The 27,122-nt window shown below is 41.4% G+C and overlaps 1 protein-coding gene across 2 annotated transcripts; it reads right to left on the minus strand.

Moving 5' to 3' along the window:
• Positions 1–15,322: 15,322 nt before the first annotated feature.
• On the minus strand, positions 15,323–26,561 carry cacng5a (calcium channel, voltage-dependent, gamma subunit 5a). 2 transcript variants are annotated; one of them, XM_071923314.1, is made up of 6 exons: positions 26,366–26,561; positions 24,634–24,675; positions 22,066–22,152; positions 17,500–17,640; positions 16,914–17,059; positions 15,323–15,586 (listed from the first exon to the last, which is right to left on the minus strand). In XM_071923314.1, the coding sequence occupies exons 1-6, from the start codon at positions 26,559–26,561 to the stop codon at positions 15,323–15,325; spliced, it is 876 nt and encodes a 291-aa protein (XP_071779415.1). The 2 variants fall into 2 exon arrangements, with proteins under 2 accessions (XP_071779415.1, XP_071779416.1); XM_071923315.1 differs by lacking the exon at positions 24,634–24,675.
• Between the last annotated feature and the right edge of the window lie 561 nt (positions 26,562–27,122).

Here is a 27,122-nt window from a genome sequence, read left to right on the forward strand (position 1 = left end):
CTGTCCCATTTCTTTGACTGGGAGCCCCTTCCTATGATCACAGCCTCTGAATCACTTCCTCCCTGCAAGGAGGGCCAAAAGAAAGTGAGAAGCGTGTGTGTGTGTGTGTGTGTGTGTGTGAGGAAAGGGGGAATGGAGGGGGGGAGAGGCTGGAGATCGTGGGCCGAAAGAAGGGGGATAAAGAGGATAAGGAGATAAAGTGAGGAAGAAAGAAGAGAGGGAGGATGAAGATGAGGAGATGAAGAGAAAAAGATAAAGAGGTGGGACCAAAGAAAGGGAGAGCGAAGGGCAAGGATGGACAGAGTGAGACAGAGAGGGAGGCTGTAGAAGAGAGTTCTACAGAGTTTGGCGGAAAGCAAGTGACAAGAACATGTGGTGGGCAGGGCGAGAGGGAATGTTTTTGTGCAGCATGTTTGTGCAACGATGATCAAGGATCAAGGCTGCGCTGGAACGCCTCCACTGGACTACATAACCGAGGGAGGAGAATAGGGAAGTCACAGGAGGTGAGCAGACGGAAGGGGAGAGATGTGTCATTGTTGACATACTCAGGGGGGAGCGCAACGGTTAGATCTCTCCTCGAATCTCTCCGTCTGAACTTTCATGGCGAGTTCTTAATAGATTGGACAAGAAAGAGAGAAAGTGAGAGACAGATAGACAGAGAGCAGGAGCGCTATTGGGTCCACTTTAGAGACTGGCTTGGGCTAGTTTGAGTGAAGACTTATGTAGAAGCCTAGCTTATCCTTTATATATCCCTTATATATCCCTTATAAAAAAGTCACATGTGAAAACCTACGTGAATTTCCCATTGATATTTTCACCTGTGAATTGTCTCTTTGCATGTGAAATTAGGTTTTCACATGTGAAACAAATATTGGCATATCTAATGACAGGTGAAAATGTGAAAAAAAAAAAAAAAAACTTCATCTTGAAATTGAAATTTTTACATCTGAAGTAAAATCTGTCACATGAGTCAGAATACAATGTGAGAAAACCAAGGACACATGTGCTTTGAATTCACATGTGGATTTTTACGTGTCTTTTTTGATTGGATAATACTGGTCTGGTGTAACTGGTGTAATCCTTGTCCACAAATCTTTAAAGAGTAGCCTAACTAAACCCCAAACCCAAATCTATGTAAATAAAAGCATGCTACTGAAATTACCATCTGCTATTGGCTGATCTTTGGTGCCAGGTAATGTCACTTCTATAGAGTACAACAGGTGGTGACATCACCTGGAACCAAAGATCAGCCAATAGCAGATGGCAATTTCACTGCATGCTTTTTACCATTAGATGTCGGGCTTTACACAGATTTGGGTTTGGGGTTTAGTTGCTCTTTAACTCCCTGAGTAAACTAGTAGAGGGTGTGGCTACAAATCCACAGCACCCAACTGACCCAGTGTGTGTCTGTGGCTTTCCAGCCGTCTACCCTGCCCCACCTCACCCTTGGTCAGTGCATCTAAGCTTCTTGCTTTCATGTGGCTCTTATGGTTTTGCTGCCAAGTGTACTGTCCTTGGGAAAGGCTATTTTTACATCCTGACAAGATACTGTATGTCTGAGCACTGCTATTTCTAAGCACAGAGGACATGTGGGCTTTTCACCTAGCCACTGTTTGAGGTTTTGGGGTGATGTGGAAGTACATAGGGTGTGCCGATAATGAATCTAATTCTCAACGTCTCCATTCCAAAGTTCTTTCTCTTCCTCTCTACACTTTCCAGTTCATCCATTGTCCCTGCTCAACATGAGAAACTGCTTTGGGACAGCTTGCCATTTCCTCCTGGTGATGTATTTGCTCCGCTGCCAGCTTCCTCTTTTCTAATAGTGTTGCTTTGTTCCATGCAAGTTTGCTTGCGCCAAGATCAACTCCTCCATGGCCCCGCTGAACTTGCCCTACAAATATCACTGTGTCTAGTGTCTTTTGATTGATTTCCACCTAGTAGACTAGGTGCGACACTTCTTACTGAATCATTACATCACACCCAGCCTATCCAGTGAAAGGGACTGATGTTGTGCGGCTGCCTGGGAGAGAGATCAAGTAAGGTGCCAGGGCTATTCAGACAGGAAATTGGAAGCCCCATCAAGGACATAATTGGTTGTTTCTTTTGAAATGATTTTGTCTAAGTCCGAGCTGATTTTGGCAAGACTGTTGGGTAAAGGACAAAGCCTTTGGATCTTGTTTCCTTTGGACAAAATTGTGAAATGCAGATGGAGAAAGAGGGACCAAGTGAGGCAGGGAGGAAGGGTTGAAAGAGAAAAAGATGGAGGAATTGGATTGGATATACAAATGAGATGGGAGGTAGTGGATAGAGGTATACCAGCCAAGATATGGTGTGTGTGTTGTTGATTTTAGGCATCTGGAGTGCTGACAGACAAACATCTGAGAGAGAGAGAGTGAGAGAGAGCGACAGTGAGCGAGAGTGAGAGTGTGAACAGATAGAAGGGCATTTGAGTCACCAATACTATTTTTCCGAGCCGACTCTTAGAAACTTTGTGTATGTTTGTGTCATGCACATTAACTGTATGGCAGAATGATTTGTGTTTTAACAGACCTACTGTATGTAACGTTACACTTTCTTGGTTGGACTCAAATACTCCAACTATGTCCAAATCTCTACACCCTCAGTTGCCTACTAGAAGTCATAAGTGCAAAAGCAAGGTAAATATTGATAAATTAGTTTACAAAATAGTCATAGAATACCCAGCAAGCATTTGACGGACGACAATGTGCAGCAGGTGGTTCACGATAGTTCAAGTTCACAATATGATATTGCTACAACAACAATAATTTGGTATTTTTATACAGTTCAAAGTAGAGAGAGACAGGAAAGACTGGGAGAGAGAGGGAGAGAGACCTTGTGACCAAGGTCCTGGGCCGGATTCGAACCCAAAAACAAAAAATTTTTAAAATAAAAAACTGAGACACTGTTGCTTAATATTTGCTTTATAATGTGCAATTTCATTCATAGACCAGAAACCCGAATACCACGTTTAGGAGTCCATTTTGAGCAGCCACCACTCTGATAAAGTAATTGCAGCCTCTAGCGATTTGGAAATTGAAGGCGTTTGTGCTGCAATTTTGTATTTTTTTTATTATTGTGCAGCCCTACTATTTACTCAATTGGCAGTTCCCTCAGTGGAGCTGCTCAACAGCTAACAGCAGAAGACTGTGCTTGTACTGGGCAGCTCCCAGGTGTGAATGTGTGTAAAACTGTATGAATATGAAGCAGGGTTCTGCTGAAAAAGAGCATGCATGCTCATTAAAACCCTCCCCTTGGTAAGTAAAGGTTAAAAGAAATGCTTGTTCACAAAATTATGATCAATATCAAATCTCTATGCTGTGATGACCCTGTGCGCTTGCTTTTGTTTCTAGTGTTAGTTGGCGGTAAGAGGAAGTGAAAAGACATGGCTGCTGCTGGCTGCAATCGCCGACCGAGACGCTGCATGTCTAGACAGCGCCTGGAGCAGAAGAGAGAGATAAAGAGCATATGAGATTGGGCTAAAAGAGAGCAAACACAGACTCAGCCCTCAGGCTGCCGTAGGCTAGTAAGCTGTGCTATGATAAGCCGTAGAGTGCAACAGCTAATTCTTAATCGTTTCTTATGATTAGGATGCACAGATATCTATAGATGTACTGTAAATGGAGAGCGATGCTTTAAGGGTCAGTTCTTTGAGTTGAGAGATGGATGTGAGCTGAACTGTCAAAGACAGGCAGAGAGAGAGAGAGAGAGAGAGAGAGGGAGAGAGGGAGGGAGAGAGAGAGAGAGAGAGAGGGAGAGAGGGAGGGAGAGAGAGAGAGAGAGAGAGGGAGAGAGGGAGGGAGAGAGAGAGAGAGAGAGAGGGAGAGAGAGAGAGAGAGAGAGAGAGGGAGAGAGGGAGGGAGAGAGAGAGAGAGAGGGAGAGAGGGAGGGAGGGAGAGAGAGAGAGAGAGAAGGAGGAAAAAACAGAGTTTCAAGGCCCTTGGTGTTCTCTTGGTGGTTTCAAGGCCATTGGTGTTCTCTTGGTGGTTTCGAGGATCTTGGTGTTCTCTTGGTGGTTTCAAGGCCATTGGTGTTCTCTTGGTGGTTTCAAGGCCATTGGTGTTCTCTTGGTGGTTTCAAGGCCCTTGGTGGTCTCTTGTTGGTTTCAAGGCCCTTGGTGTTCTCTTGGTGGTTTCGAGGATCTTGGTGTTCTCTTGGTGGTTTCAAGGCCATTGGTGTTCTCTTGGTGGTTTAAAGGCTCTTGGTGTTCTCTTGGTGGTTTCAAGGCCCTTGGTGTTCTCTTGGTGGTTTCGAGGATCTTGGTGTTCTCTTGGTGGTTTAAAGGCTCTTGGTGTTCTCTTGGTGGTTTAAAGGCTCTTGGTGTTCTCTTGGTGGTTTAAAGGCCATTGGTGTTCTCTTGGTGGTTTCAAGGCCCTTGGTGGTCTCTTGTTGGTTTCAAGGCCCTTGGTGTTCTCTTGGTGGTTTAGAGGATCTTGGTGTTCTCTTGGTGGTTTAAAGGCTCTTGGTGTTCTCTTGGTGGTTTAAAGGCTCTTGGTGTTCTCTTGGTGGTTTAAAGGCCATTGGTGTTCTCTTGGTGGTTTAAAGGCTCTTGGTGTTCTCTTGGTGGTTTCAAGGCCCTTGGTGTTCTCTTGGTGGTTTCGAGGATCTTGGTGTTCTCTTGGTGGTTTCAAGGCCATTGGTGTTCTCTTGGTGGTTTCAAGGCCCTTGGTGTTCTCTTGGTGGTTTCGAGGATCTTGGTGTTCTCTTGGTGGTTTAAAGGCTCTTGGTGTTCTCTTGGTGGTTTCAAGGACTTTGGTGTTCTCTTGGTGGTTTCAAGGCCTTTCTTGGTGTTCCCTTGGTGGTTTCAAGGCCCTTGGTGTTCTCCTGGGCCCTGGACCATCTGCCCCATGCCCATGCATGTTGTTTAATTTGAAGTCACTGACGTTTCAAAATGCTGCAAGTTTGGCTCGGGTCAGTAGCAGCATGTGAACTAGTTCCACGCTGTGGGTGGTTTTGAGAGTTTGGGAAGGGGTGCATGTTGGAGGGCTGATCTTCAAAGGCTTCAAGTTTCTAGTCCCTTGAGTCCAATCAGGCTTTGAATCTGGCTGCACTACATCAGTGATTAAAAGAAGGATGTTCTCTGCGACTATTTCAGGAACCCAAGCTGTTATATCTTGTAATAAAGTTGCTTTTTTTGATAATTGATTTGCCAATGGTGTGTATTTTCCTTCAAAGGCAGGTAAAAACAAGCAAGCAATTAAATGCGTGGACATGCACACTTGTAAACATACAGACACATGCACACACGCACACACACACACACACACACACACACACACACACACACACATTTCATTAAATGACTGGGTTTAATAGAGAACATGTTTTAAAGGAAACTGCTTATTTCCTATTGACAGCAACATTCAGGTGTGTTTACCTCTCCATCTTACCTGTCTGCTCTCTTCATTTCCATGTAACAGGAGCAAATGAAGTGTAACACAGCGTTCCCTGTGGGAAACCTGGTCTAGGCAGTTTGTCTCTGACCAGAAGATCCTCCTTCCCCCAGTTTACTGCCTCATAGAATAAAACTGCAGTAAACTGCAATAAAACTCTCACACACACGCACATACACACACATCATCATGAACATAATCACCACCACCATCGTAGACATGATCGTATACGATATGCGAAACCACACACATGCATACACATAAACGTGGAAAAAATATCCCCATCATTGTCATCATCATCATCGTCATTGTCACCACATGCACACAGGCAGGTACATACATACACACACACACACACACACACACACACGTGCGCAGACCCCCTTTGGGCCAATCTGCAATTTTAAAAATGTACAGCAACTAGGGAGGGATAACTATTACATCCTCTCTCTCTCTCTCTCTCTCTCTCTCTCTCTCTCTCTCTCTCTCTCTCTTTCTTCCTCACTCCAGTTTCAGTGAGTAAAATACCACAGCACCTCACTCCATAGTGTAGCATACTAAAGTATTCTCTGGAAATGTTTTTACTACCAATCAGCTGGGGACTGGAAGTAGTAATAGTGACCTGGCCTAATGAACCAGATGTCTGTGTTTGGTGCTTGTTAGCAGCGTCCCTGGTGGAATAAGAGTCCTGTTTGTTTGTCCTCGATTCTCAAACTCATGTTCAAGTCACAACTTAACACAGCTTTTCACCCAAGCAGAAAGCCTACTTCTGTCTTTCTGACTCAGCTCCTGGGCCTTATTCTATTCTTCTGTTCTGTCTGTGCTATTTTTATAGTTTAATAGTGTCGTTTTATGATTGTTTGAACTCTTTGATGGATTGTGGAGCTTTGAAAAAGCACTTTCTAAATTAATATTATTAGTATTATTAGTAGTATAGTAGTAGTACAAGAAGCAGCAGAAGCAGTAGAATTATCTGTTGTTGTTTGATGTTCTTTAACTTATATGGGGAAGCAATTCAATTATTCAGTTAATTGCTCATTGTTTTTTGCTTTGAGAATAATTGAACTGAGAAGAGTTTGCTTTGTCTTTCTCTCCTTTGTACACTAAGTCTGTCAATACTCTGTACACCTTATTTAAGTTTGAAAAGACCTTCAGTTCATTCTGGCCTCAGGTTTGGAGAGTTTTCACAGTTGCTGGGGGAAAAAATCAATTTTTTAACAAGATTGTGGTCAAGTTTAATTCACAATCACTGAGTGAAAAGGAGCTACTCGTGTGAAAAGGACTAACAATGGCTCTGGTGTAACACACACGCACACACACACACTGCCGCATACACACACACACACACACACACGCACACTTACGTACACACTTCCTTCCATCAACTCCTATACAGTCAAATTAATTTAAAAAGCGCTTTAAATGAAGCAAGTTTGACAGAAAGTGCTTCACAGAGCAAAGAGAACACAACACAGATAACAAACCAGAGAGAAACATGAACGGGCCACTAAGTCCCGTCCTCGTCCTTGAGACCTCCCACCTGGAATGAATGGAGATGGACCCGGCTGTATTTACAAGTTACTTATTCAACAGGAGGTACGCCTCATCCCCCGAGCAGTCAGGGAAGAAAGACTGATGACAGGCGAGGAAAAGAGAGACGACGAGGGAGAGATGGAGAGAAGAGGATGGACGGGGAGAGGGGAGAGGGAGGATGGAGAGATAAACAGAATAATAGACGGAGCCGCTGATACATTATTCAACACCTTTCCTTAGTCCTGTGAGCGAGGCTGGACTCATGGGAGTTTTGTTTAGGCCATTATGGCATTGTGATGCTTCTATAAAGTAGTTTTAATGGCAGTTTTGGCTGGTAAATAGAGGCTGATAGTTTTAAAATAAGTTTAAAAAAAGTATTTTCAAGTATTTTTCTATTTATTCAATATTATAGACAGTGTGTGAAATGCATTACTTATACAATAAAAAAAATAGTGACTTTTTCAAAACTGTCTCTGTCCACAACTGCCTGTAGCTCCATACACATATTTTTTTGTATACTCTTCATATAGACTAGTTTTTACACTTTAGTTGTTTTGGAGAAGGTTGATACAGATACATTCACTATGTGTATATGACATGAGGTTGTGTAGATAATGACCAAATTTTCATGTTTGGGTGAACTATTCCTTTAAGGGGCCAAAACTGGCCTTGACTTTTGAAGCCAAGAGAGATAGTCCCTCTACTGGCTGGCTGCAGAATAACTTGAAACCCAAACCACCTCAATAGAAGTCAATAGGACCGAGGCCCATTTTCTATTGAAATGTGAAGTCATTTTTATTATACAAGAAGTTATAGTTGGAATAGCTGATTTCATGTCTTCTAATGTCTCTCCTTGGAATGATTTTCTTTTTAAATAATTGTGCCGTATTTATGTGAACTTTAGTGCATATAAGGGGGCGTGTCCACATTGTATACTTTGCATTGAATACATTGAGATAGTTAATGTTAAGACAATTCTGTGATAAATTAACAGTTCGTAAGACTAGAGTGAAATCACAATATATCACAATTAAATATATGATATCACAATAAAAACATGTGTTTTGTTGCTACTCTGTTTAGTGAACATGAGCACTCTTTAAACAGCTGAGCAGGGTAAATATGCCACGCAGAGCCAGGATAGAATTAGACATAATCAGTTTCCACAGGCTTTTACCCCGTATGATCTGGGGAGTCCATGGGAATCAATGTATCTGTAAAAATTGCTTATGTCCAGGGTTGGGGGCATTCATGAATTGAGAATGCATGATAAATTCTAATGCAATTCCTGGATTTGGAATTGCACCCAGCTGTAAGGAAACAGAACTGGAGTTGAACTGGAATGGCAGGAAACAGAATTGAATTCCATGAAATTCCATGAAAAAAACACAAAAAAAAACATGGAATTTCACAGACTTTCATTGAAATAAATTAAACTTCCTGAAATTCCAATTCAATTCCAATTTTGTTTCCTATGGGTCTTTTTTTTTTTTTTTTTTCAAATTCCAATTCCAATTCCAATTCCAAATCCTCAGCTGAATTGGAATTGATGAGTTAATTCATGAATTGACCCCAACCCTGCTTATGTCATAGCAGAGCTGATGCACGTCTTTTTTCTTTGTATGGAGAGAACGCCACACCAAACTCCCTTCAAAAATCTGGCAGTTTAATGTGGCCTTGAGTATTGGCAAAGGTACACACCCCTTAAAATATGTAAAATATGACTCAAGACTTTTTCTGAACTGTCAGGTGTCACCCTTCAATTTGACATACTGTATAGGCAGCACATACAGTATTTGAGTAATATCTATATATAATATGAGTCAACTTTGAGAATTGATTGGCCTGTTATTCCTAATACTGTATTATAAAAGTTGAGATTTTATTGAAAAAGAAGTGTTGCTTGGTGGCTCAAATAAGGATTTTAGGTACTTTTATTACTTTTATTCACTTTTTTGTGAATTATACAATATATAAGAACTCAAAGACTAAATTCAAAGTCTCATTGGATGGACTACCCATTTCTCTGCAACACAGAATCTAATTTATCAGTTCTAAAAAACCCAATTCTCAGATTTAATCCTGTCCAATTACTGAAATCCTATCACATCATTTTGAAAATCTGGACCTCAGAGACTTGAAGCGACAGTAAAGTTGCAAACCCTTAGAACACCGAATCACTGCAGATGGAAAAAAAAAAGATAGATTTTTTGTTCAGTGTTTCATAAATATAGAGAGAATATCGGTACATAAACAAAATGCAATGTCTGAGCAATGGTTGGGAACAGATGGAGCGCTTTGAGAACAGCTGAAGGGGAGGATTAGAATTTAAATTATTTCAATGTGTTACATCTGTTTTCATTGAATTGAACCCCCACTGTCTATTGCTCTTACTGAAATTATATGTATGGTGAGATGTTGGAGGGAAAATGAGGATTCTGCCTGTGGAGTATGGAAGCAGAGGAGAGAGGAGAGGAGAGGAGAGGAGAGGAGAGGAGAGGAGGAGGCGAGGGTCCAACTTTCCTTTCCTTTCCTTTCATTTTCCTTTCATTCACACTCTGGAGGTGATTTAGAGCTTCTTCTTTTTTTTGACACCTCTACAGCTCTACTCTTTTACCAGAATTTGGTTTAGAATGAAATATAAGATACCAAAAATAGAAGTCACATTTTACATAAAGAAAGAAAACCCCTGTATCCTCTTGTTTGGCACCATTGATCGCGTGCTAGAATGTTCTGAACCATCTCTACTTATAGTTTATAATACAGGAAAGATGGACTTCTACATGCGATGCCTCTGCTCTGTTACAACACATGCAATGACATGTGTGTGTCTCTACATCTGTGTAACAGTTAGCACTCTTACAGTAAATTAGCTTCTGTGATAAATATGTTTTTATCCTGTTTGTTCTGCCATCCAGACTCACATGTTGTGCAAAAATCACATTACAATCACATTACACTTACAGTTTACTTCTTATAGGACCAGGTTTGGAACAAAGCCTAATCAGTGAGGTTCAATTGTGGGACAAGGCTTTCTGGGAAGTCTCTATGAAGCCATGTGTCTTTCCATGATCAACACTAGATGGCGCTGTTGTCAAAAGGCACCGTGTCACTTCTCATAAGCAGCTGCTGCTTTCTGAACGAGGACAGATGGATTTGTCCACTTAAAGAGCTTTGATTGAGCAATGAGAAATAACACACTGCGTTAAATACATGGAGAGTTATTATCTTCTTTATTAATGTGGCAGGCAAGGAGGAGCGAAGAGCTCAAATGAAAGTGTGCCACTAGATGTGAATTAATTATCACCAACAGTGAGATCTACACTACATGGATTCATGGTGAGGTGCGATCAGTTTGGAAGCGTGCCAATCACACACACACATGGACACACACACACTCACACACACGCTCACATGCCCCCGGTACGGTCAGCATGAGATGCAGATTTGCTATTTCCATCCTGCTGATTGTTCCGTTGCATCTCATTCACCCAGATGGAAGAGAGCCAGCTCCCACAGTCAGGCTGGCTTTCCTAACAGCAGCTGAGCGCTGCTGGATTTACACCGGCATTAAGAGATCTAGTGTCTAGCTCTATAATGTAGATCTGATCTTCTGATCACTTGTCTGAACTGGGAAAAGTCATATGCATTGAGGTTGTAGCAAGACTCAGATCATCAGTTTCATTGCGATTTATATTACATGATATTCCTGAGATAGTTTTTGGGAAACCCATCAGTCAAGTGACCATCCTCTAAAAGCGTCAAGAATATGGTCAGTAGTAGAAAAATCAAAGAAAATTAATTGATGTGCATTCCCCTTCTGTCTCAATAGAGGGCGACATTGTGCTACACATGTACTGTACAATCATCTGGTAGTTTTATGGCAGATGGTATAGTATTTCTTTGTTTAGGAGGAATATGACTCTTTCTAATGGCACAAGACCATACTTCTTGTATTGCTCTCATGCAGAATTGTATCTTCAGTTAATGCATATTTTGTCACATTAATGAATGATACATGTCCAAGGCATAAGGCATGTTTTCACTTCCCCCATAGAAATCTGTGAAACTCAAGGGTCTGCTGACCAAAGGTAGCTCAGTAACTGTGCTATGTATTGTAAAGTAATAACGTATTACAAATTGAATAGTTTTGTTCCAAAATAACAAACACCATTACCTAACCCATGCTCATAGACTTGCTTTTATGCCATGATCTTTTGTTGTTTTTGATGTCCTTTTTAGGGTTTATTTTTGATCCTTGTCTTGTCTTTGATGTTTTTTCTCCTTATATGCTTTGGCCCGGATCTACTAACATGTCGCAATTCCCGGCGCAGCGCAAAAGCAATTGCGGGTGCACTTGGTACCGCCAGTGCAAGGTATTTACTAAAGTAGGGCACGCAATTGAGCGGAGGCGCAGATAATTAATTAGAATTGCGACTGCGCTAATATAAGGGCCAAGCAATGCGCACAATAGCCCATTAGCGGCAATGATGGGCAAAAGGAGCGCAAATGTCTCTCCAGTGGAGCTGAAAGTGTTGGTGGCAGAGAAAACCCCAAAGAGCTGCAGAGAAGAGTTTTACCCGCGCGTAAAAAGTCACTCTGGAACAACATAAAGTGAATGCAGTTGGGCACCACAAGCGCGATTTAGTAGAGGTAAAAAGCGCTGGTATGATATGAGGAGGAGAACCAAATGCTGACCACAAATAAAGCCAAAGAGGAGCCTGAACTCCCTTGGAGGAGCAGCAGGAGAGCCTGACTGAGATGCAGGCGACAGGTGTGGGAGGGATGGAGACCTGGAGAAGCCGCACACACACCTCTCCACTGACAGTTATTACGCACACGTTTTAGCTGCATTGTTTTTAATATCGCGGAGACATTGGCTCATAAATGTCAGCAAATCCAGCCTGCAACTTTTCCTTTTAGTATATTCAGGTAGGCCTAATAGTCAGAATATTGAGTGTGCATTCTGCTACTCTACCAATGAGGCTTAAATTGTAAATGTTTAAGTCAGCATACTCGTTTAAACCCTGCGATCTAATGACTGCATTATGTGTTATGCTGTGTAGATGATTGTATCACTTTGATCTTGGAGTCGGTTCCAGAGACAGTTTCAGCAGAGCTATCCTATGCGCAAAATTATAAGACATGCTTTTCCTAGCTCTTAAATTGCGTGCGCAATCGACACTAACGGCCACCGCCTCTAGATAAATCACGTCCACTGCCAATTTCCATAAATCCCTCCCTTTATTTTGCGCCCCAGCCTTGGAACACCCACAAATGCATATGCAATTAGACCAAAGCGCAAAAAACGGCGCACACAGATCAACCCATGACTTCAGGCGCAAATGCCCTGTGCCATCTTAGTAGATCAGAAAACAAGGTTTTAACACCCGCAATGCCATTTGCGGTGGCGCAAACCTTTAGTAGATCCGGGCCTATGTAACTCAGGTTTGAAAAGTGCTATAAATACTAAAGATCATCAGTATTATCATTACAAAAGGATAACATTATTAGAAAGGATCTTCGTTTTTAGAGATACTGGATGATGGACATCAGGTAATGATTTGTTTATTTGTGTGGCTGCTGTGAAATCAAGATAAGCCAGAGTCATAATGAGCCTATATGGTTATTAATGTCAGAATATAATATGATACAGATATTTGAGGCAAAAGAGAGAAGTCAATTCTTTATCAAATCCCATTAAACTTTATTTCATTGAGAATACATAGTACATTGCACATTTAACATCATGAAAATTACTCTTTGATTGTAAAAATACACAGACATTGACATTTCCATCTCTGACAACCACACCATCTGAATACTTTACACTCATGTAATTATAACATTATGCAAAAGCTCACATTCTGAATGTGATGCAGGAGGTAAAGCAGCTGTCACACATATTGCTGATGAATCTACCCAACAATAAAACAACCATATAGTTTTGCATGTAGCCTATACAAAAAATTATAGTCTATATACACGCTGATGATTTCATATTTACAGTGTTGAAAATGAACAAAATGCAAAATATATGGTGAAAGTTCAGCTTGGCGCAGTCTATTATTGGTTTGGGTTTGTTTTTGGAGCATTATCGAACATTATCGCTCAATACAAATACAGCATGTCTGCATATACTGTAGGTGTGGTACTGTAGTTCCATGATGAAATGTTGCATGCCATTAATAATACGTGGAGTTCACACCATGCAACAGTAAATACTGACAATAATTATGCTTTTCGTAATATATCGAACTAACATAAAAAGTATAGCACAAGACAAAATGTATCTGTAATATGTTGAGTCACACTTAACGCTGCGTGAAATGTTTATATTCAATCCTTTCTTTGCCATTTTGCCTGGATCAGACTTAATTCTTGGCACCCCCAATGGATGCAGTGTATTTGGATGTGAAACTGGCCCATCGTCTTTGAGAATGCATTATTTTTAGGGGGTAAGTTAGAAAAATATAATTTTGAGCAATTATTTCTCTGTGTGACAGAGGTATGAAGATACTGTGTGCTGCAAAATCTCATTTATCATCAATTAACTTTGCACCCTTCAGCAAACCTTACATTCACAACGGCTGTTCATATCAAAATAACCTTTCAAGTCACCTGACATCATTCACATTATCCATCAAAACCACTACAACTCTTATTTTCTCCCTTTTGGCTTTCTTTGCTTTATTAGTTTATAGCAAGCGTAAGTAAAACAGACCTTAAAAGCATTATCTTCCATATGGCATCTCTTCCCTTATTTTCCATTTCCATCTTTTCAGGAATATACGCAAAAAAATATTCGGATTCGGGCCTCAGAAAGGAGTTTGTGACACATCTCCGCCTGGTTACGATGGGTCTAGCAGCTTCCTAGTCTTCCTAAAATACAAACTTTTCCTGTGTGTTGTCAATAAATATTAAAGTGCTGATACTGAAAGGGACAGATGAAACCAAATATTCAAACGAATGAAGAATTCCAATACTTGATAAAACACATTGTATGATTAAACCACATATAAATATAAATACAAAAAAGAGAAGATAACTTGTCATTCTCCCTCAGTTACAGTGTTTCATTTTACAGCTTTATAAAGTTTAGAAAAGTCCTGCGGCTACAGGAGAATGAATGGTTTCTATGCGATGGGGAATATCAGTACTTCTGGCTATTTACCAAAGGTCAGTGTGATCTGTAAGTGGAGTAAAAATCACACTTAACACAGAAATACTCAGAGGGTGGAGAAAGAGGGTGAAGCTCAGATGGAGGGTCAAATACCATCTGTCAAGAAGAAAAGAGGCTACTAACTCTCCCAGGGTGCAACCTTGTCAAAGGCCTTGTTTACAGAAAGGTATTTTAATCAAATATGATTTGTTTGAATGCTTAAAATCCACATTCATCATGTGTTTCATGAGCTTTGACATGAACTTGAACATGAAAAAAGTTCTCGAAAAAGTTCCCGACTTCACGTGCACACATCTGAAAGAGCTGTGACGTGCACGAGCATAGATGTATTACTGCACCGAGCACAACGCACTGCAATTTAGAAGTGCTTCGATTGGTGACGATTGATTCAGGATGCTTATAGTGCATGGAAGTGAAACCTGCTAATGCACGCTCAAAAACCTGCTGCACTTTTACAATATTTAGATGTGAGGGGCTTTCACCGCTTTATTTGATCATAGTCACTTTTTAGAAATCAGGGCAATTTGATGAAGTTGATGATGAGCCGCCCTCCAGGCCTTTAGGACCTACCTAGCTAAACTCTCCATTTCTGCAGATAGATGTGCTACCTGTTCACCAGGCTTCCAGGGCCTTGGCTCTACTGCAGGGAAACAGCTGACTGTCTCACTGCAGGATGAAGTTACACTTGAGCACCAACAAGGTGTTCAGATCAGCACATATGCCCCCTTTCCGAGCCTCAACTATTAATAGGAAAAACATGTAATACTGACCCCAGATCAGCATCTATGTCAACCTCACCCTACTTGGGTCAGCTCAGTAGAATGCGATTCACCTACGACTAGAGACTAGAGAAAGAGCAGAGAAAGTACAACCTGGTCAAACCCTTTCTTTATATCAATGGCTCTTTCTAGAATAAGAGAGATTGAACTGGCTAACCTTCAGCATAAGTTTTGCTCCCCGCAGGACCAAAAGGTAAAAATCAAATAAGTCAGCAGTAGGGGAGGGGGGGTGGAGAGAACCAGGTCGTAGTCAGGACACTGGAAAAGGGGCGCAGGTGGTAATGCAAGATGGAGAGTATCATATTGTTGGACAACTTTACGCCAAAATCCAGGCAGCCGCCTTTCCACAGAAAAGCTAACGGAACAGAAATGACCCTTACAGTGCTAACCCAACTACTCGTCCGCCTCCGGCCGCCTCAGCAAGGCGAGGAGGACATTTGGTCGTACTCGGGACACTTGAGGAGGGCGGGGTAGGTGGAGGAGTTCATCTGCAGCGAGGCCTCGGAGGAGATGGAGGAGGCGCTGCGCCCGCGGCCGGCCCAGGCGTCCGGATGGAGGAACTGGCCGGAGTAGTCGGAGCAGTTGCTGAGGCGCGGCCGGTAGAAGCCCTGGTGGGGCCGGTACATCTCCTCCGCTGTGTAGCGCTTCATGAACAGGTACACCGACATGACGCCCGCCGTCTGGTGGGGGGAACGGAGACGGAGGCGTGAGTTAGGAAATATCCTTCCACGTGTCTGCTGTGCATGGCAGTTTCTTTCCAGCTCTGTTTTACCTGCTTTTAATTATCTGTATTCTGATTTGAGTGTTATAAATAAAATAAAAGGGTACGTAAAGGAAAATAGGAATACAATTTATTGGAGTAAAATTCTGGTCATAATATTAAACTAAAAATTAGCTATATAGTACAGAGTATATACATAATAGTACATACATACATAATACTACAGTTTTTGATTCTCCTTCCCTGTTTCCCCACCATTAAGATTATTTATTTCACGGTATGAAACAACAATGGATCACATGAACCGCAATAATGACTTCTAATATGTGTATCTATAATGATCTCACTGTCACATGGGTGAGAAATAAGCAGCTACTTTATTATTTATGATATTGCACTGTAATCAGCAGCAAAGATCATGAACCCACAATGAACATTTCAATCATGGCTCACTTGTTTGTGTATTTGTGCAAGCATATGGGTGTGTGTGTGTGTGTGTGGGTGTGTGCATCAAGTCATGTAACAATTTCATATAAATCCGTACATGCTACATTTCTCATCTGTGTTGCTCCAGACTCTAGAAATTCACATTATTGTATATTAGTACCAGCATCAAAAACAACTTGCTGAGGCGCACTGCTTGGTTGAGAGGCATAATCCATTATTGCACAAATGAAATGGAGAATTAATATATTACACATAGCTTAATAGCCTTATATTATCATGTCTTAAAGTCTGAAGGCTGAGAGTTTGTATCTAGCAGTGTGTGTCTAGAATGAGAGAGACTGGTGTCTTGATCTAGAAAATTAAGCTTTTTCTGCACACATTGTAAATTGTGCTAGAAAAGAACATCAGCAAAATGCCTAAAATGTAAAATGTAAGATGTAGAATGTAAGCTTGCATGTGAAATTCACCAGTGTTATCCTCCCTGTGTTAGCTGATGTTGGTAATGAGCCAAATGCAAACTGATACCAATGTTGTCCGTAAAGGAAATGAACACAGGTGTCACTGACAAAGTGTGAACTCTCGAAGGCAATGTGTTAACACATACATAAAACACAAAAGGATTAAGTACAGTCCTATGCTGATATGATGTTCTTCAGCTTTCACAGTGTGGGGCCCAATTTGAGAAAATCAATACATCTTGGTACCTACCAGAAACAGGCCCATGACCCATTTTTTGGGGTTAGTTAAGAAACATTCGTCTAGAGGACTAGGTTCAATACTTGTGTGTGAAACCAGCCATACAAGGTACAAGACATGCACATGTGTCGTAGCCAAGTTACCTCAGTGAGCAGGAAGGAGATGGCAGCGAAGGCAAATGACCAGCCGTACTTGTAGCTGAAGTAGGCCTCGTTAGTTTTGGTCCTGTTCAACATCTCATCATTAATGCTGGAGATGTACAACACCAGACCAACCACCAGAGACAGACCTGGGGGAGAGAGAGAGAGAGAGAGAGAGAGAGAGAGAGAGAGAGACAGACAGACAGACATAAACACAAACAGAGAGAGAATTCTAATGACTCTGGATAGGGAGGGAGAAAATATTTACAATAAAACAATGGACTATGTATGGTTGGAAATCCCCTTTTTAGCATAAATTATTACAAACATTCCCATTAGTAAATATAGATTTTATGTGAAAAACAACATCAATTTGATGATTCACACAGTATTATGACACAATTTCATGTTTTCATTCATTATTCCAGATATTTTCACATACATTCTCCTTCTTAAATGTAGATCTTTATGTTTAATGTTTGGGGAAAGGAATACCTGCTTACCCTTTCCCCCTTGCATGTATTCATTCATGTAAGTAATTAAGTATGTATTGATCTTGAGACGTGTGAGTTGAAGCCAAAGCAGGTACCTGACAGTATGAAGAAGATTCCAGATACAAAGGCCAGGATGGTGCGGTGGGGTCGGATGTGGCCGATGTTACTGAGGACGAAACCGATGAACATGAAGAAGAGGCTGACCAGAGGGAAGGGCGTGGCAGAGCGGATCATCTCTGGACGGAGTGGAGGAGAAAGATTGGGATAGTGGAAGAGTAGAAGAGGAAGAAGAAGAAGAAGAAGAGTGAAACATTTGTTCTAAAATATAATATAATTTCTAATATAATTTCTAGTCATTTTGTGCTCTATTTGAGGGCCTGAATGAGTAACCTAGCTTTCCATTGACTTTGATGATAGATATGAGTTTGTCCGAATTCACTGACTTGTATTTCTGTATTTTTTCTTTTTTTTTTCTTTTTTAACTTTCACAACAAACTTTTCAAGGCTGTTTTGTTTTTCCCTCAGTCCCTCAGCAGCATGAGCTGCCTGCTGAGGCTGGTCTTACTCCACTGCCTGGGCTTAGGAGACCGATATCTCCACAGGCATCCTTATTTAGGAAGATTGAGCTGGACCTCCCCACTGTGAAACAATGGTATCTCCAACAAGTGTGCTCCATTACGCAAAATGTTACCCTTCCAACCGAGTGGACCAGATGTCAAAGGCCATAACCTTAATGGAACAGGTTATTCAATTAGTTGGGTAAAGTTAGGATTGTGTCGTAAACTTGCCTATTTCAATCTACTGTAGATATCCAAGACTTTTAAAGGAATAGTTCACCCAAAAATGAAAAATGTAAAACTGTCATTCTCTACTCACCCTCATGTCAGTTGTAACACTGGTGAAGTTTGTATGTCAATATAACACAAAGTGAGCTAGCTGTCGCTGCTCCTTGCAGCCTTATCCAAAACAACTGCCGTGAATGGAGACGATTTCTTTAGAGTTCCAAGAAGGGGAAAAAAATTACCATGAAATTACTCCAAACAGAATAATCCAACTGTTCTGAAGCCAAACGATTGCACCGTGGGTCCAAAAGCAATTTTATGGTAAGTTTTTGCCCTTTTTGGAACTCTACACAAACGGTCTCCATTCACTCCAGTGTTCCAATTGACATGAGGGTGAGTAGATAATGACAAAATTTTCATTTTTGGGTGAACTATTCCTTTAACTCTTGGCAAAATGAAAAACAAAGCAAGTAAGCGATTCTCATTTTGGTTTCATGTTGAGCCTGGAACGTGGGCAAATTCGGGCAAGCTCGATGCTCCCTTGTCCTCAGAGGTATTGCCAGGTCTGAAGCAACGGTGGTGACAGAAGATCAAATGACAGGCACAGCAGTGGCAGAAATAAGCTCTTACACAACATGCCACTTCAAAGTGTTAATTCTAATGACACAGAAGCAGAAATCCATCGTCGTACATCAATGCATCACTGTCTTGTGACCTGAGGCAACTGGAGATCATGTGCAGGCACCGTGTTGTGCATGTAATGTGCATATTGGCTTTTCATGTCATGTACTATTGAGTTACTATTTCTACATCAAACATCCCTCCATCTGGAATTCGGAGGTACAGCAAATACAAACTCCAATTCTCTTGTCTTGAAGCACAATTGTTTGTGTCACATCTATTGGGCAACAGAGCCTGACACTTCCCAGCATCGTTATCTTCCGGAGTTTGAGTTGAATTTTCCCTTGCATCACAGGTTTTCGGAAAGAGGCCCCATGGCTCTTATTATCGCTGTCTTCATAAATCTTAACTGCCTATATCTTCCTCACTTCAGGCCTAAGGGAGTCTTCTTTACTTGTTTTTCTTCTCACATGCAAACTCCCTCTGCCACTGCGCTTCTTTCACATTCTGCTTTCTCTCTGTCACTTCTTTCTGCCTTCGTGTCTCTTCTGATTTCTTCGTCACCTTTTTCCTGCACATCCACTCTCCTCCCGCTCCCTCTTTGTTTCTTTCTCTGTTTCTCTTTCTATCTCTCTTTTCGCTCCAAATACATTACTTTCACCCTTAGATGCTCTTACCTCATATATCATCAATATGCAGCATTCAGTGCATTACAGGAGTTATTTTGTGATGAAGTGTTGTAATTTACTTTTTTGGTGTACCCACTTTCCCTCAGCCTGCCTCATCTATTTCTGTTTCAGTTAGTGATTTCCTACATTTCCCAGAATGCCTTTCGACAATGGTCTATTGAAGCTGCTGTCAGTGGAGAAACTGCTATCTCTGCCTCTTCTACGATCCATTTCTCGGTGCAAAATGGTGAGTCTAGAAAGAAGCTCTTCCATTGTAGCTGCACTAGAAATATCTCAATGTGACGTCATGTTGCCTACGCTTGGCCAGTTATACACAGGAATATGAAAAATACACCGCCAAACAACAAAATGGATCTGGAAATGCAAGGTGCATCTCCAGTAGCTGTTTTTTTTTAACAGTGCTGAAGTGTTTTAGGGTGGGTTTTTCCTTTAAGATATGAGGGATATGAGATCTGAAGTGGCTGTCTTTACTCTGACAGCATCGCTCTTCCGGGTCCCTACTGCCTGTCTGCACACTACCAGTACTATGTGTATCCGTGCGTGTCACCCTGCAGGGGTCTCTCCCAAATGAAAATGGCACCCTTGCATTTTTCATACACACCCAGCTTTTATCTGGAGTGGACCAAGCCTGGCCGTGGGGACTGGGACAGGAATAGCACAAACACACTTCTATGGGGGCGGGGGGGGGGGGGAGATGACAGTACAGTATATGCATCTGTGTAATCAAATATTCTATAGCCGAGCCACTCAGGGTTTTCCATGGACCGCTCCAGGGGCCTTGTTTGTTTGTTGACAACTTCAGTGTCTGTGGCTGGTGCAAAAGAAGATGGCTGTGGATGCTGTACATCTTCCATCTTTAAGTTACAATTACTAATACAAAGACGAACATTCTCCAGTCAAGATTCAGCTTCAGTTCACGGAAAACATCCTGAACTAAATATTACTGAACAAGGAATTGTCTGTTTTGCAATACGGTGTGCAGCACACAAAACACTGGAGGCTATTTATCATGACATATCCATTCTCTCAGCCTCACGCCTACCTCTTTTAGATGAAAAAGTGCAGAGATTTGCAGCACTCGTTCTGCCAAAAGGATTTTAGAATAATTGTTACATGAACCTTTGACTTTTGGAGTGAAATTCCCATTAGTTCATAGAATTTACTCTCAATTCACAAGCCTTGGAGGGCTTTGTGAATTCGGCACCAGAGGTTTTCTGGTTTTGTAAACACTGCAAGGCCATGCGGATGTCAGTCGAGTTATTTTATTAAACTATTCTTACATCAAGAAGACCGTACTACTCTTCAGTGCATGCATGGGTGGCTCCTGTGAATCATCCATGCCATTATCATCCAGTATGCTATTGTTTCTTGTGCTCGTCTGACTAATACAAAGACAGGCATGGAGACATTTACTGTACTTGACATTAAAAGAACTGACCTAAAGGGGATGTTATGCCCTTTAATTTGCTGCCTCAGTCAACTATAACCATAGTGAAATATCACTGTAGAATAGCAGCACCAAACATATTCTCATCTTACTTGAGGTTGTGGAGAAGGGAAAAGGGTAATTAGAAGTCGTAGTAAGCACAAATACAATATATAATGCTCTTTTTAGTATGTAATATAGTGTATCTTCAGTTTAGATCACTATAGGTCAGAAAACATAAGCCAATGACAGATATTCTTTTCAAATGTTTATATAGATCATATTAATTTAAGTTTTGGGTTGCTAAACAGCACAAAAAACATGCACAGTGCAAATACAAGAGACAAAAGAAAAAAAAATCTCAAAATCAGTCAACTGTGTGTCTTTATGACAAGACTGACTATAAGACCATAAGTCTTATATACAGTCAGTCTTGTCATAAAGACACATAGAATATTTCAGGACACACTATCAACTTAGAAATATATTTATCCACATCAACAAGTATTTACAGTCAGCCTCTTTTACGGCAATTTCAGACAGGAATAGGTTTTGAGATTTTTTTTTCTTTTGTCTCTTGTATTTGCACTGTGCATGTTTTTTGTGCTGTTTAGCAACCCAAAACTTAAAATTAATATGATCTATATAAACATTTGAAAAGAATATCTGTCATTGGCTTATGTTTTCTGACCTATAGTGATCTAAACTGAAGATACACTATATTACATACTAAAAAGAGCATTATATATTGTATTTGTGCTTACTACGACTTCTAATTACCCTTTTCCCTTCTCCACAACCTCAAGTAAGATGAGAATATGTTTGGTGCTGCTATTCTACAGTGATATTTCACTATGGTTTTTAACACCTACAGGAACCACCAATCATCTTGACTGGAAACAATCTTAATTGCTTTTTATAAAATATGACACAGAACACAGATTATTATCTTGGTCACACTGCTAGGGTTTGTATTGTATGCAAGACATGCATGTATACTGTTTTTTGGAAATGGAAGCAAATGAGTGACATCATTATGAATACTGACTGCACATATTGGTAAATAACTGTTCACAGCCTCACATGGGGTTATGTGAATGGAAGCATCTTTTATACAATGATGGAGCGTAAACATCCACTTACTCAGGACACTAACGGTGGACTCAGAGGTCATCTGGACGTTAGTGGGCATCACATACTCTATGGTGAAACACCGGCCTTTCTCGTCCCCTGCAACAAAGGAGAGAAAAAAACTTTACAGTCAATTACATTTCACAGACATTTGGAGTTGGGACACGGTTCAGCGTTCTGCAGAAGTGGTGAGACTGTTTATTGGCCCCTTGCTACTTTCTACAAGGTAAAGTCAAATGCAGAGGGATGTATGGAAGTGGAGTAAGTGGAAGTCTCTGTGGCTTATTTGTGGTGTTACCTAGCATGGCAAAAAAGCGATCACTGTTGCACCTGTTTTGCATAATATGCTGGTATGAGTCAATTTTCAGCAATGGTTGTGGAACGATTTGCAATTTCAACTTATTATAACTGTGAAGCTGTTGGACGCCAAAATCAACCTCGCAAAAAATTGCAAGTAAAAGTGAAACGACTTCTGCTGTCAGTATCTTTCGGAGGAACACCCCAGCAATAGATTTTAGCACCTTGCCCTTTATCACTTTGACACATACAAAGTCTAGCACCTGCACACCATAACACACACACACACACACACACACACACTCGCAACTGATGTATTTCTCATCACTTAATTAACCCCACACACCCAGAGGTGTTGGATTAGGTGATAATATGCGGTTGGGAATATGTGATCTGCATTCATATTGTGTGCATGTATTCAGATGACTCATTTACCCACTGATAATACAATACAAAGTTCTCATGCTTGTATTATACTGTATATAAACTTCCCAACACAGGCACTCTGAGCAAGCATTTCAATCAAGACATGGCTGACTGAATGAAGGCTAAAAAAGTAAAGATGAAATGTGAAGGCGAGAAGCATCGGGGAGTGTGTGAGAGAGATGTAGCAGAGGGGATGAAGGGAGACGAGAAAGCATTAGAGCTGTCAAGGCTGTCACTTCTCTCTCCCCCGCTCCACCTCTCTCTCTTTGTGTCTCTTTCACTTTTGGCAGAGCCTCAGCAGTAATTAACCCCGCTGAATGGAGTGCATCCTCGCTGTCAGTCAGCCATTATTTAATTAATGTAAGGTTAGGTCTCTGCGGTTCCCCGGGATCCCCTCCGCTGCGTTATTAAGCCGTCAGATCGCGGTGTGAAGGGCTTCCCTGAATCCTATTAACAGTCCACTCTACCAGCCTCCATAGAGGACGGCTTAGCACAGTGCGAGAACCAGCTTGACCCCATTGACCTCTATCAAATGCCTTATTGAGGGGACAGCATCCAGAATACAGTTCAAAGAAGTGCTCACTTCAATGGCTGGAATAGAAAGAGGGAATCATTTAAAAAAGAAAGAATATTGTTAGGTGGAATATTCATTACGCTCTCTTCTGTTTTCTTGCACAATGTGACTGTAAAGCTAGTGTGTTTTTAATATTTTACCTCTATTGAATGGTTTGTCAAAGAGAAATCATTGTGGAGTTCAGTCCATTTGAAAAGTAATTGCAACAGAAGGAAATAATAATCATCATTGAAAATGTTGACTATGCTTTCACGTAGCAGATTTGTGATCATAAAACTAATGGCCCCTTTTCTTTTCAATTATGTTTTGGAAAACTGCTGTAACACTCCTATTCCAGACTTGTAATGAAAGGCATTTATGTCAGACTAAATGAAAAAACATCAATAATGAAGAGTCGTGTGGAGATTACTGCAAATGGGATTTTAATGATGGTGTCTTGCAACTATTGCTGGAGCAAAGACAGAGTTGCAGTGTAATTGTTTGAATGGGAGATTATGCTCATAAATATTGCAAAATAATACAAAATGAACCCTCATTTCTATGAATGGCACCTCCTGCTTCTTTGAAAACTAATAAAAGACAGCTGATTTCAGTCAACCATTTTACTCAATGCACAGATAACACTTGATGACACTCTGTTCTTGCAAATAGTCCTGCTATAGGTCTTCCAGCCTACTATATATAGAAACAGTCTAGTGCTGTATACTGAACATAGTTTATAAAGCAGACTGTAAGCACTGGCTATGCAGGAAGAGACACATGCACATGCCCTATACATGCACACAGGCTGAGCTCTAAACACTGTACATGACCTCAGGCTGGAACCAATAGCAGCCAAACACCCAATGAACTGAAACCAGCATCAATGTCAGCCAAAAACACAACCTCATTCACTTTCGATGGTGTAACAGTGTACTGTGATAGTGCACAGTGATTGTTTCTGGGTCAAACACTGTGAGCCAGAACAGTTAATTGGGCAATAAGGCCACTCGATTGCCCCTAAAACACACACTGGACCATTAGTCCTGTTATTGCAGTGTCCTGCTGAGTGGCAGGAAAGCATGTGTTACCTAATCACAGCTGGATCGCCTACATATTCACTGACTGAATGGTTAACCCCGGAACAGAACAGAGCAGGTCAGTTCAGGCACAAGGGTAAGTGGAACAATTCAATGACAATACAGATTAATTCAAGTAAAGCAAACAATTGCAGAAACAGTTCAGTTCAATATTGCCATTTCCAGAAGGAGGAGGAAGAAGAGGATAAGAGCAAAAGTGGATACCTGGTTTGCCCCGGGACAACACTTGTCCAGAAGGTTGTGTCTCTAAGAAAAGAATAAAATCTTATGGTTAGTGCTTCCAGTCCATTCAAGACCGCCAAGCATGCCTGTGTGATGTGCTGGAGTTGGGAGACGAACATCCTTTTGATAGGCCAAAAGGTGGCTGAGCATGCACAGTGGGGAAAAAAAAGGCTTTTATAATGATTTGTAACACTTATTTTTCTTGTTAAGTGCAATGGTGGAAAAAAGATGCAGGTCAAAGAGAAGGGGAAAAAGGAAATGCGGTCGTAGAGCTGAGGTTCTTCTGCAAGTCAGGCACTGGAGAAGTCATGAGGAAAGAACTGTTGCAAAGTCATATATCGACTGGAAAGCTGAAAACAATTTCAAGGGTGCAGCCTAGAGAAAAACATAGTTGGAGATCACACAAAAGGAGAGGTACCGGTTATATCAGAGCACAGACGGAAAGAGTAGGTAAAAACACTCATGCTCCTGTGCCAACAGTGTTCAAACACTGAGCAAAGACTAATCTTCCATGCTTGCAACAGACAGCCCATTAGTTAAAAAAGAGGAAAGAAAGAGGAAAGAAACATAGGTGACTGAGCATATGCAGTACAGTACAGTATAGTGAAAATAGAGATACACACTATATCAGCGCACTATATCACCAAATGACCAAATCAGAATGCCATGCTATTCACTAACAGTGTGCAATAAGTAGAAAGAGTAATTAATAGCACTGGTGAAAAAATAAAGCCTTTTTACGCCTGTCATGTAAATTTTATGTAAATCTCATTATTGCATACGATCCTTTGAAAGGTGGTGTAAAGACTTTGCGCAGAGTTTGGCCATTCAGAATGGCTGCTATCATTGCTGTAAGACATAGACATCGTCGCCAGCAAGTCAGGCAGCAAGGGAGAGGGCTTTCCATCCTACAATCTCACATCAGATCAGGGAACGCTCCAATTATAAAGGGGCTTTGGGACACAACGGTGCCAGCTTGGTGGATTAGTCTTAAAGCTGAACCACGAAATTTGCGCTTGCAATCGGCGATGCAGGGGGCTATGTGCTCACGCAGTGCTCTTTTCAAGGGCTTGTTTGTGCCACAACTTGATTTGCATAATTTTATTCGTGAATAAAATGAAAACTCTGTGCTCTGTCCTCTTAGCTCAAGCAACTGACGTGCAAAGCAAGGTGCAGATTGCCATCGCAACGCAATCTTAGTGAAGCTGGACCTCAGTTTTGCATTTTACCCCTCCATGGTAATCTCTCTGTTTGGAACTAAAGGGAGGTCAGTCTGATGTGGGAGATGACTATATGAATAACTAAACAGAAACATTACAAAACATTCTTAAGTGTTTGTTGATAGTTGTTAGTTTGATGATCAGACTGGACACCATTTGCCACTGTTGATATTCAAATTGACTGACTACCCAATTGGTCATAAAGCTACATCTTTGAGCAGAACACAACTGGATCAAATTGAAGTCACGATTAAAATGAGATACATTTGGGTCACCAATTGGGCCTACTATTGTGTCCCTTCACCTTGAGAAATAAGGAGGAATAAAAGTAGTTATTCAACTTTGTATAGGTTTTGTTTCACATCAACTACACGATGCTTCAGAGGGATTTCCTGCTGAGCAAAGTTTTTAAGGGCAGCACCGATTCCTAGACTTCATACGTCTTCATTCCACTTGAATGCAACCCCACTCAGCGGACCCAGCCTCAAACTCACCAGCAAGGAAGCAGACCCTCCAGAGGCCCGAGTGGAGCGACATGCGGATCTCGGTGCTCTGGTTGAGGGGAAGGATGACGCCCTCCTCCAGGTAAAGCCAGTAGTCGGTGCTGACGGCGATCCCCAGCAGGCCCAGGCCGCACACGGCGAACACGCTGCTCAGCAACGTCAGCGCCTTCCTGCCACATAGGCTCATACCACAGCCTCAACAGCAGGGGGGGCGCCGCCGGCAGAAAGAGGAGCTGGGTGGGGGGGGAGAAAGAAAAAGAGAGGAGAACTTCACCGCTGTGTTCATCAAAGTAAAGGGGAATTAGTCTTTTTGAAAACCCCTCGAGAGACTCGAGCTCAAACAGTCCCTAGAGGAAGAGCGGAGGAAACGAACGGGGGAAACGTTATTAGACGATAAGAGGACTTCATTGCTGTGTTCAATAAAGTAGCTGGAATTTGTGTTTGAACGGCGTCCTGAGACTCGTACATGCTGTCCCCTAAAGGAAGAGCGAAAGGAAGAGGAGAGGAAGAGAGTGAGGGAAATGTTAGTGGAGTGTAAATAGCGATTCTCTTTCTATCTTCGATTACACTTAAAAGGCCCACGCTGCAAAAAGTGCCCGTCATAACAAATCATCTACTCTAGAATTGAATCGCAAAATCTTTTTAAAAAAAATGAAAAAATCGAATGGAATTTCTTGATACTAGTGGAGTGACGTATTCTGAGGTCTTTCAAGATATTACTACTACTGTTATACTAGAAGAGTGATTT

Source organism: Centroberyx gerrardi, chromosome 3, assembly GCF_048128805.1.
Source record: "Centroberyx gerrardi isolate f3 chromosome 3, fCenGer3.hap1.cur.20231027, whole genome shotgun sequence".
NCBI classification, from domain to species: Eukaryota; Metazoa; Chordata; class Actinopteri; order Beryciformes; family Berycidae; genus Centroberyx; species Centroberyx gerrardi.

Bases quoted from the DNA above. Each gene is read 5' to 3' on its own strand.
- cacng5a (XM_071923314.1), bottom strand. From the start codon at position 26,561: ATGAGCCTATGTGGCAGGAAGGCGCTGACGTTGCTGAGCAGCGTGTTC. The intron at 17,641-22,065 runs GTAAGTGGATGT...CACTCCGTCCAG, and splicing joins GTCCACCGTTAGTGTCCTGA to AGATGATCCGCTCTGCCACG. The intron at 17,060-17,499 runs GTACCTGCTTTG...TCTCTCCCCCAG, and splicing joins AATCTTCTTCATACTGTCAG to GTCTGTCTCTGGTGGTTGGT.